This window comes from Callorhinus ursinus, unplaced genomic scaffold (genome assembly GCF_003265705.2).
Source record: "Callorhinus ursinus isolate GAN/ISIS: 27379988/994484 unplaced genomic scaffold, GSC_fseal_2.0 scaffold49, whole genome shotgun sequence".
Classification (NCBI taxonomy): Eukaryota; Metazoa; Chordata; class Mammalia; order Carnivora; family Otariidae; genus Callorhinus; species Callorhinus ursinus.
The window spans coordinates 8,247,476-8,259,230 of NW_027397111.1; the positions used below are offsets into that span (position 1 = coordinate 8,247,476).

Genomic DNA, 11,755 nt, shown 5'->3' on the forward strand with positions numbered 1-11,755 from the left:
TTCCCTTTCCCTTTCCCTTTCCCTTTCCCTTTCCCTTTCCCTTTCCCTTTCCCTTTCCCTTTCCCTTTTTCTTTTTCTTTTTCTTTTTCTTTTTCTTTTCTCTTTCTTTTCTCTTTCTTTCTTTCTTTCTTTCTTTCTTTCTTTCTTTCTTTCTTTCTTTTTTTCTTTTCTTTTCTTTTCTTTCTTTCTGGCAGGGGAGGGGAGGGATGTGTGGGAAGTGGTTAACATAACTTTTCTCAAGTCACTTTACTAAACAAACTTTTGTAAATAGACTTAACATTCTATTTTCAAGTTTCATTTATATTTTGCAGTGTAGCCAGCCTCATCAAAGCCCTGACTTACCCATTTGAATTTTGCACTGACTATATTATCTAGGTATCTGGTTGGCCTGTGGCTGCACTTATGGTAAAGTGGATCTGAACTACCTGGTGGCTCTTCATAAAATGCAGATTTTCCTCATGTACTGTGATGTCTGATGCAATGCATCCTAGGACAAACTAGCAATTTGCTAGTTTACTCTAATGACTAAACATAGTCTGGTGTGTGTGGTCTTTCTCATCTTCTAGTATCTTTAAGGATGAATCCTAAGAACTTGGACACTTGAAATAAAGGAATTTTCTTTTAACCCCAAGCATCTCTGGATTGGTGACATACACACATTTTCCACATTTCTGGTCAGGTGGAGAGGCAGCTGTTTGAGCTCTAGTGTGTGCAGCTTTGAACTAAGACTGGAGTTCCTTGCTGGGTGCCTCCCTCTGAAAGGTATAACAGTTATTGGATAACTGGCTTTTTTCCTCCTATGTCCTCTTTGGAATGTAACAATAAAAATAATTTTTAAAACACCAGTGTTTCTCTCCTCCTTCTTTTGCTGTATAATAAACTCGAAGATACAAAGACATTTGGTCCCGTTATGAGACTACTCTTTTATAACAGTGGTTCATCATAAAATATTGGTACTCAATTATCTGTGTGTGCATGTGTGTGTGGAGAAGAAGGGAGAAAAATGTATGGTACTTAGATGGGGCTCTGAAAGTATACAAATATTATTTTGACAAATTGAGAGATTAAAATTCATGAAGAGAAAAATAAAATGCATGAAGGAGGGCTTGTTCAAAGAAATTCTTGGCAGAAATTAGATTTAAATTACATTAAATTAATAAGGTTGAGGTTTTAGGAGTTCTTAATAGCTTTTTTGGTTAGTAAAAAATAATTTTTTAAACCTACAAACCTAACCTAAAATTATTGATTTTATTGTTAGTATTAAAAGATGTAAGTAAGTTCAACTGCAACCAAGCGGAATTTATCTCAGGTATGCAAGGCTGATTGAACATTCAAAAATCAATTAATAAAATCTATCACAGCAACGGGATAAAGAAGATAAATGATATGATCCTATTAATGCAGAAAAAGTATTTGACACAATCCAACACCCATTTATGTTTAAAAAAAAAAGAAAGTAAACTAGGAATAGAGGAGAAATCCTTCAACTTTATAAAGAACATCTACAGAAACCTACAGCTAACATCATACTTAATGGAAACAGAAGCTTTCCTGTTAAGATGAGGAACAAGGCAAGGATACCCTCTCTCATCACTTCCTTTTCAACATCATACGGCAAGTTTTAGCTAAGGCAATAATAAAAGGAAATAAAAGGTATACAGATTGGGAAGGAAGAAATAAAACTGTCTTTGTTTACAGATGACATGATAGTCTATGTAGAAAATCCAAAAGAATTGACAAAACCCTAAAACTCCTGGAACTAATTAAAGTAGTTATACAAAGGTTGCAAGATGGAAGGTTAATATACATGGGTCAATTGCTTTCCCATATACTATCAATGAACAAGTGAAATTAAAAACACAATACCTTTTACGTTAGCAGTCCCCAGAATGAAATAGGTATAAATCTAACAAAATACACATTAGGAAAACTACAAAACTGATGAAAGAAATCAAAGAACTAAATAAATGGAGAGATATTCCATATCCATGGATAGGACGGCTCATTAACAAGATATCAGTTCTTCCTAATGATCTATAGATTCAACACAATCCCTGCCAAAAATCTCAGCAAGTTATCTTGTGGATATCAACAAACTGATGCTGAAGCTTATATGATGAGGCAAAAGACCCAGGAAAGCTGACACAATAATGGAAAAGAACAAAGTTGGAGGATTGACACTATTTCACTCCAAGACTTACTATAAAACTACAGTAATCAAGTCAGTGTCAGTGTGGTATTGACCAAAGAATAGACAGATAAACAGAACAGAGAGCCCAGAAATAGACCCACACAAATGTAGCCAACTGATTTTTGACAAAGGAACAAAGGCAATACAATGGAGAAAAGCATTTTCTTTCTTTTTTTTAGATTTTATTTTATTTGAGAGAACAAGCAGGGGGGAGAGGCAAAGGCAGAGGGAGAAGCAGACTCCCCGCTGAACAGGGAGCCCAATGTGGGACTCGATCCCAGGACACTGGGATCATGACCTGAGCCGAAGGCAGACACATAACTGACTGAGCCATCCAGGTGTCCCTAGAAAAGCATTTTCAACAAATGGTGCTGGAACAACTATACATCAACATGCAAAAAAAAAAAAAAAAAAAGCAAGACACAGACCTTACACTCTTCAAAAAATTAACTCAAAATGGATCATAGACCTAAATGTAAAACATAAAACTAAAACTCCTAGAAGATAACATAGGAGAAATCTAGATGACCTTCGGTTCGGTGATAACTTTTTAGATAAAAGACAAAAAACACGAATCATGAAAGAAAGGAATAGTGGCAAGTTGGAGTTCATTACAATTAAAAACTTGTACTCTGTGAAAGACAATGCCAAAAAAATGAGAAGACAAGCCACAGACTGGGAGAAAATATTTGCAAAAGACATATCTGATAAAGTTCTATTATCCAAAATATACCAAGAACTCTTAAAACTCAATAATAAGACAACCTGATTATAAATGGGCCAAACACCTGAACAGACATCTCACCAAAGAAGATATACAGATGGAAAATAAGCATATGAAAAGACATTCCACCACATGTCCTTAGGGACATACAAATTAAAACAACAATGAGATACTACCACACACCTATTAGAAGAGCCAAAATCCAGAGCACTGACAACACCAAACGCTGGTGTGGATGTGGAGCGGACAGGAACTCTCATTCATTGCTGGTGGGAATGCAAAATGGTACAGCCACTTTGGAAAAAAAATCTGGGAGTTTCTCAACAAAACTAACATGAACTTATATGATCCAGTAGTCACACTCCTCGGTATTTACCTAAATAAGTTGAAATCTTATGTCCGCACATGGATGATTATAGCAGCTTTATCCATAATTGCCAAAACTTGGAAGCAACCAAGATGTCTTTCAGGAGGTGAATGGGTAAATAAACTCTGATACATCCAGACAGTGGAATATTATTCACCACTAAAAATAAATGAGTTATCAAGCCATAAAAATATGTGGAGGAACTTTAAATGCATATTACTGAGTGCAAGAAGCCAATCTGAAAAGGCTACATACTGTGTGATTCCAACTATATGACATTCTGGAAAAGGCAAAACTATGGAGGTGGTAAAAAAAAAAAATCTGGTTGTCATGTATTGGGGGCAGGGAGGGATGAAAGGGTGGAGCACAGAGGCTTTTTAGAATAGTAAAACTGTTCTGTATGATACTATGATGCTGGATACATGTTGTCATACATTTGTTAAAGCTCACAGAATGTATAACACAGAGTGAACCCTAAGGTAAACTATGGACTTTGAGTGATGATGTGTCAATATTGGTTCATCAATTGCAAAAATATATTACTGGGGGGAGATGTTGGTAGTGGGGGAGGACATGCATGTGTAGGGGAAGGGGTATATGGGATCTCTTTGTACTTTCTGCTTCATTTTGCTGTGCATCTAAAATTACTCTAAAAAGTCAAGTCTAAATAGAGGAAAATAAATTTAAAAGGTATTGTAATAAAATTTAGGTTCATATTGACCTTCCTGGTTATGGCCTTAATCTCTATTTAAAAGAATTGATCAACATTATGAGACTATTACAGATATTTTCCATAAATAATTTTGATAGAAAATCATATAAACCAGGTGAATGGGGAGGAATTCTTTTTACAAAAGAATTTGTTACAAGAGTCTAGTTTTGTAAGCAAACCTTTCTACTTAGTATTGTTATGTGTTTCATATCTACATATTAGGTAGAAAAAAATAGCTAAACCAGAACTAAGCAGTTCTGTTTAACTGTAAGCTACTTTGCATATAGTTACTAAATGATCACCTATAAATCATGTTAAGTCTGACACAGCCCAAAATACAGCATCTTAGCGACAAAACAGGTAAGAGACTTCTTCAGAGTAGCCCACTGGGGGAGAATAGGTACATGGCCTTTAAGAAAATTCCCGGGCACAGTTGATAAATGATGAATTTTGTCAGCTGATTATTCCATTGTCGTTAACTGTCAACCATGCCCACATGTTAAACGTCCAGATTTTGCTGGTGATTAAATCATCTGGAAGAGTGGGAGGCATTTTGTTTGGAAACCGGGAGTCCTAGGTTCTGACCCCTGCTCTGTTACCAGCTCTGCAAGCTTAGCCAACTCACAACGTATGAGGGATTGGATAAGAAGATTTCTAAGATTCCTGCCATCCCTAACATTCCATAAAGTAATTATATGTGCAGTTGTAGCTTTGTGTTTTTTACATGCTAGGTATTTTTAATATCTTTGAAAAGTTGAAGTTCTTACGCTCAGCACTGCTACTGGAATCTTAGGATTTTATCATTAAGACCTCATCATTTCTTTCCCAGAAGAGAGAAATCTGAGATTTTCTCAAGATAGGTGCATTTGTTAGCTGTGCATGTATCTGGAGCTGCAAAGCCCCAGCACCAATAGTCTGTGTTGGTTTCTTTTAAAAACTTGTATTCAATTTCTACAAACACTGCCATCCTCCACTAGGCTTCCTATCTTGATCCTCTTCTTTTTTTTTAAAAAGATTTTTATTTATTTATTTGACAGAGAGAGACAGTGAGAGCAGGAACATAAGCAGGCTTCCCGCTGAGCAGGGAGCCTGATGCGGGGCTTGATCCCAGGACCCTGGGATCATGAACGGAGCCAAAGGCAGATGCTTAACGGCTGAGCCACCCAGGCGCCCCTTGATCCTCTTCTTTATGTATTTTTCATTCTATCACTCTGTTGTGCTGTGATTAAATTTTCTTTGAATAAAAGATGATCATATTTAAATGCTACTACACTGATTGGTGAACTTTTGGGAAATGCTCAATAAAAAAAGCTTCTCATCAGTGTGTCTACAGAGACACTAAGCTTTTTTTCCCAAGAATTATGCGTAGTCTACTTAAAGCCCAGAAACTGTTAAGTGGCATATATGAATGACTCAGATTTCATCTGGGTCAAGGTTTAAGACATTAAAATGATCTGTCAGGATAAAACCATACCTGAAGAATTCTTGCGTGTGATTGGCTTTGCTGGCATCTGCTTTGCATTTTGATACTGTGTTGTGCCAGGTCTGGCTTGTTAGCCATAGGCAGAAATAAGGCTCTGCTGTTCTCAGTAATGTAGAAATACAGGCTCCATGCCCATTGTGCCATCATTTTGTAGCTTCTGCCATAGTTATTCTTGATCTCTTGCCCTCTGGAATTCCTGCCTTGGGAATTTCCTAACTCTTCTCTCAGCAACTTTTTATTTTTGACAGAATCTTGGCTAGTTTTTAATCTTTCAGAGATTTTTGTTTTAAGTTAATTATTTTAGGCCATTTGGTCAGTAATTTGGAATCTTTCATTTCTTTTTCCTTTGTTTTGATCTTTTTTTTTTTTAAGATTTATTTATTTGACAGAGAGAGACCCAGCGAGAGAGGGAACACAAGCAGGGGGGGTGGGAGAGGGAGAAGCAGGCTTCCCGCCGAGCAGGGAGCCCGATGCGGGGCTCGACCCCAGGACCCTGGGACCATGACCTGAGCGGAAGGCAGACGCTTAACTGACTGAGCCACCCAGGCGCCCCTGTTTTGAGTTTTAATTGCACCTTTCACATTTATCTCCTCCTCCTCCCCCCAGTCCCCTATTAGGAAGAGCATTCCCTGGTATTTATTTACTCCCTTCCAGGTTGTTCACCATGACTCCTTACAGCACTCTCCACCTCCCACCATCCCCACCCTCATCCCCTACCCCCCTTTGCATACTGTCATTCCTGATTCCATAGTCATTTTTGTCTTTCAGCAGCCATACTAGATAGGATAGGCTTTTTCACACTTTCCTTTAAAGTAATACCCTTCGGGGCGCCTGGGTGGCTCAGTTGGTTGAGCGACTGCCTTCGGCTCAGGTCATGATCCTGGAGTCCCGGGATCGAGTCCCCAGTCGGGCTCCCTGCTCAGCAGGGAGTCTGCTTCTCCCTCTGACCCTCCTCCCTCTCGTGCTCTCTATCTCTCATTCTCTCTCTCTCTCAAATAAATAAACTCTTTAAAAAAAAATAAAGTAATACCCTTCATCGCACTTGAATCCTGGTGCTTAGAGGTTGCTCCACCCATTACATGGTGTGGGCTGCAGGTTGTTGTTATGCTCAGGCAGAGAAGCGAGGGACAATGTTACCTGATCTTGCTTACAAACACGGTTGTGGGGAGGAGGGTGGCCTCTTTTTCTCTACACATGCCAAGCATAGAGGTCAAGCCCTCAGTCTTAAAAATGTTGAAAAATCACACCCTGAAGAATGAACAGAAAGTCATATTTGCTCTTTTCTGAAGGCCCACAGGTGGATTTCATGTTGCTTTTCCATTTTAGGTATGGTCCTCTCTCAACAAATAGGTTTCGGATACATTGATGTTTGATTTTCCAGTGTGAGGGAAAATATAAGCCAGGTTTTTCTGGAAGGTGCAACTTAGAAAGGGACACTGCACAAGTATTCATCTGTAAAGAAAGGAAAGAGGAAAAGAACTCACGCCTGTACATTAGGTATTTTTTTTCCATTTGATCCTCACAACCACCCTGCAGAATAGTTAATACCTCAATTGATCATAGGAAAAAGATGAAGCTCAGAAAGGCTAAGTAACTTGCCTAAGGACACACAGCTAGGAAGGGGCAAAGCCAAGATTGAAACTCAAGGGTGTTATAACTGAAAGAAAAATGCTCTTTTCCTACAGCACTACCCTGCCTCCTAGCTAACTGGTTAAACTGCAATATCCCTGTAAGATCTGTTGTAGTTTTATTTTTATAGTCAAAGGCAAAAAGTAATGGTGGTTTAGTCAATGAGGTTCATGAAGACCTATTCAGAAAAAAGGACTGTCTGGGTCTGAGACCTCTTGGAGTGTCATGCCTTATCCTTATGTTCCATGAAAAAAAAAAAAAAACCTAAATACAGATGCACTTCATTCAATATATTTAAACTTCTGAGTAAGTAAAATATATAAATTGACTATGTTTTAAATTTATTTGGGGAATTTCTTATTTAAAGGATCTTAAAGTGAATTTTTAAGAGCAAAAGATTCCTTTCTTATTTTTATTTTTGGTTTTGCCCCCGGCATATCAGGTATTATTTAAGAAGACTATACCCATGAGGTTGCATGATCATTAACTCCTTTGTAAGGGCTCCAACATGTATTTGAATATTGTGGTATTTCAGTGTTTCCCAAACTTTAATTATTTGCATGCACCTTCATGGTCTTCATTATCTGTGTTCCACTTGTACTGTTATTCACTTACTATTTTTCTTCAAGGGACATGTTTTACTCAAGTAGATGTATTTTTATTTATTTTTTATGTTTTTATTTAATTTTTTTTAAATGTTAACTCTTTTTTTAAAAGATTTTATTTATTTATTTGAGAGAGAGAATGAGAGATAGAGAGCACGAGAGGGAAGAGGGTCAGAGGGAGAAGCAGACTCCCTGCTGAGCAGGGAGCCCAGTGTGGGACTCGATCCCGGGACTCCAGAATCATGACCTGAGCCAAAGGCAGTCGCTTAACCAACTGAGCCACCCAGGCACCCCAGGTAGATGTATTTTTAAAAGAAATTCTGTATCACTGCCCTAAGTGTGAAATCAGTGTAATTCACAATTAATAGAAATCAACAGCAAACCATTATTAAATTCTAGCTAGATAGTATCATTTGTTGGAGACTTCCGTCTGAGGAGGATCAGAAAGCATTCTAGGGGGGCGCCAGGGTGGCTCAGTCGTTAAGCGACTGCCTTCGGCTCAGGTCATGATCCCAGGATCCTGGGATCGAGCCCCGCATCGGGCTCCCTGCTCAGCAGAAAGCCTGCTTCTCCCTTTCCCTCTGCCTGCCCCTCCGCCTACTTGTGCTCTCTGCCTCTCTGTCAAATAAATAAATAAAAAATATCTTTAAAAAAAAAAAGAAAGAAAGCATTCTAGGAGTGTGGAAGACACATTCTTCCATGACTAAAGCTGTATCTTTGTAATCATCAGGATTCAAAGTGTTGAAAGGGGATAACTCTCTCACAAAATGAGTTGTTATTTATTGCTCTTCCTCTGTACCACCAAAAAGATCCTCTCTCTTACTCCCCACAGAGTATTGTAACCCCGTATCATTTTCAGAATGAGCTCAGAAACTATCCATCAAAGCAGAGAAAGCTTTAAAACATTGATCTCTGAGAAAGTGAATGGTATCTGCTCTTTTGATCTGGCTAAATTGATAAACTTGGTTATGTTTCCAGGCTAAAGAGGAAACGATGGACAATCGAAGCTACTCTAATCTGCCAGAAAAGCTGCCTACCTTCTCTGATTCTGTCCACTTGCCACTGACCAGGTCCTTCTATCTGGACCCCATGGTCACTTTCCACCTGTACCCTGATGCCCCGGTGTCGTCCCCTTACTCTGAAGACCTGCCATTGCTGCCCTTTCCCAGCGATTCCCTATTCATGGAAAATTATGGTGAACCCTGCCCCTTCTCCTTCCCAATGCCTTATCCAAATTACAGAAGGTGTGAATACTCCTATGGGACGGCCTTTATCCGCAAAAGAAATGAGCGGGAAAGGCAGCGGGTGAAGTGTGTCAATGAAGGCTACGCCCAGCTCCGACATCATCTGCCAGAGGAGTACTTGGAGAAACGACTCAGCAAAGTGGAAACCCTCAGAGCTGCCATCAAGTATATTAATTATCTGCAGTCTCTTCTGTACCCTGATAAGGCGGAGGCCAAGAATAGCCCTGGGAAAGTTTCCTCCATAATGGCAGCCACCAGCCGCCACACTGACCCCATTTTTAGAATCATTTGAGTCAGTGTTTCTGAATAGAAACAAACAATTTCACAAAACGGAGTCTCTTATAGCAGCATTCAACAGTTTTTCCTAAACGTAATTTCTGCATAGGGTGATAACAGCTCAAATGTCCACTTGTGCTGGGTATTTCCTACCAGGGTTTCAAATGTACTAAACATGATCCTATGGGGATTGAGAAGATGCGTCTTAAGCTTTGGTGATTTCTTTCAAAAACTTTAGAGGAGCAGACGTCCCCAGGATTCTCTATACCCCTCACCTTGCCCTTCTCCCACACTTGACCAGAGTCTCAGCTGTAAGAAACACTCTGAAAGTATTGTAAAGTCTGACCAATGAGTAATCAATGCTTGTTAAGCCCTTTGCAAACACTTCATGCTAAGCGATCACAATGAAACTCCCTTGTTTGTCAAAGTCTGGTAGTTCTTATTATTATAATTTGGGGTTGACAGGAAATCTCTACATCTATACCTTACCCACGTCATGATGGGAAAGTGTCCCAGGGCTGAAGCAAAGGTAGCTAACAAAATCTTGTTGTCATCTGAAATTATTTTGGAGTCATCTTTTTCCTGCATGCAGAAGACTTCCTCAGGCAGCTTAATGTAGGGGTTAAGAAGGCTGTGCAGTCTCTGGAATCCAACTGCCTCAGTTTAAACTATGAATCGGCTCCCTCCTCTTCGTGTCTAAGTTCGTCATCCACAGAATGAGAATAATACCAACAGCAACTATTCCCCCATATGTTTATTAGGAGAATTAACAATGCCTGACACATAAGTATTCCTAACCATTATTATTATTATTATTATTATTGTATTGTCCATAGCATCACCATTCTACAGGTTCTCCTGGCCAGAAAATGGACAGGGGCCACACCTGTCCTTCCCCACCGGGAAATACAGTCACTGCCCCATATCTTGGAGTCTGCCTTCAAAATGTCGCTATTTCCATTGCCATGACTAGTTTCAGCTCTTCCTTCTCCCTTAACTCCCAGGTCCCATCTGTCGCCAAGCCCAGTCAGAATGTGCCATACACTGGCACATTCACCTCCACCGTCATCTCTGTGAAGTCTTCCCATTCCCGCCATTACTTGTTCCTTTATTTTGTACACATATTTCCTCACAGATCCTACCCTACTATCTTTACATACTGTATCACCCACTTATCTCTTCAGTAGATAGGGACCAGTCTTATTCCTCCTATATTCCTCGCACCCAGCAGAGAGCCTCAAATCAGGCAGATGTTGTGGGTAAATATTTGCTGTCACTATTTTCCTATTCCAATCCTGTCCCGTTTTATCTGGGTCACTGTTAAGAGTCTCCTTCTGGGGCGCCTGGGTGGCTCAGATGATTAAGCGTCTGCCTTCGGCTCAGGTCATGATCCCGGGGTTCTGGGATTGAGTCCCACATCGGGCTCCCTGCTCCTTGGGAGCCTGCTTCTCCCTCTGCTTCTGTCTGTCTGTCTGTCTCTCTCTCTCCTCCTCTGTCTCTCATGAATAAATAAATAAAATCTTTTTTTTTTAAAAAAAAAGAGTCTCCTCCTGGCCTCCTGGGCTCTAGTCTTAACTGGCTACGTTCTCATTCTGATGTTTTTTTCTTCAAGAATTTCATGAGCATTTCATTGCTCAAACCCCATGACATCTTCCTTTTGACTACCATGTTGTTTACATTTATCTGCTTAGTTTTCAAAGTTCCCATCGATTTGGCCCCTTTCAAATAGTCACACCTTGATTTTCTCATGACACCCCATTTCCTCCAAAAGAGAAAAGCAATCTTGCAATTGCATCCTTCTCTCTTAGCATTTGCCTTCTAAACTGGAATGTTCTCCTTTTCCCCTCCATCACTGAAATCCCACCTTTTTAAAAAATATTTTATTAGAGAGAGAGAAAGCAAGAGAGGGAACACAAGCAGGAGGAGTGGGAGAGGGAGAAGCAGGCTTCCCGCTGAGCAGAGAGCCCGATGTGGGGCTCGATCTCAGGACCCTGGGATCCTGACCTGAGCCGAAGGCAGACGCTTAACGACTGAGCCACCCAGGCGCCCTGAAATCCCACCTGTCTTATTCAGAAATCCTCCTCCTGCTGCCAGAGACTCCATTGGTCTTTCTTGGACTCTAACTTTCTGCACCAAATAACTGAACCTTTTCATGTGTGATCCTTAGCAACAGTCATTCTCCTGACATAACTACAGAATTATGCTCTGGGGGGGCAGTCATCACTTAAGATGCTTTTGGTTACAAGTAAGAGAAAAATCCAATCCAAATTTGTATAATCAGTAAAGGTTCACACAACTGAAGCATCTAGCTCTAGGCCTGCCTTCAGGAAGGGCTCAACAACGTCACCGAGAACCTGTTTTGTTTCGGTCTATCATCCCTTTCTCTGGGAATAGCTTCAGTGTCCCCAGAAGGCAGTCAGAGGCTCCTAGAACCGTGTACTTTCTTATTTATGTAGAGGAGGAAAGACAGAGTCTATAACCCAGGATTCTCAACACAGGTCCTGAGATTTACTCTGATTGGAGA

General features: G+C 40.0%; 1 protein-coding gene across 1 annotated transcript; it reads left to right on the forward strand.

Moving 5' to 3' along the window:
* The first annotated feature begins 8,704 nt into the window (after window positions 1-8,704).
* ASCL3 (achaete-scute family bHLH transcription factor 3) lies at window positions 8,705-9,247 on the forward strand. Its single transcript, XM_025894222.1, has one exon. The coding sequence runs from the start codon at window positions 8,705-8,707 to the stop codon at window positions 9,245-9,247; it is 543 nt and encodes a 180-aa protein (XP_025750007.1).
* The last annotated feature ends 2,508 nt before the right edge of the window (window positions 9,248-11,755 follow it).

Excerpts from the sequence above, each read along its gene's own strand:
- ASCL3 (XM_025894222.1), top strand. The coding sequence starts at position 8,705 with ATGGACAATCGAAGCTACTCTAATCTGCCAGAAAAGCTGCCTACCTTC.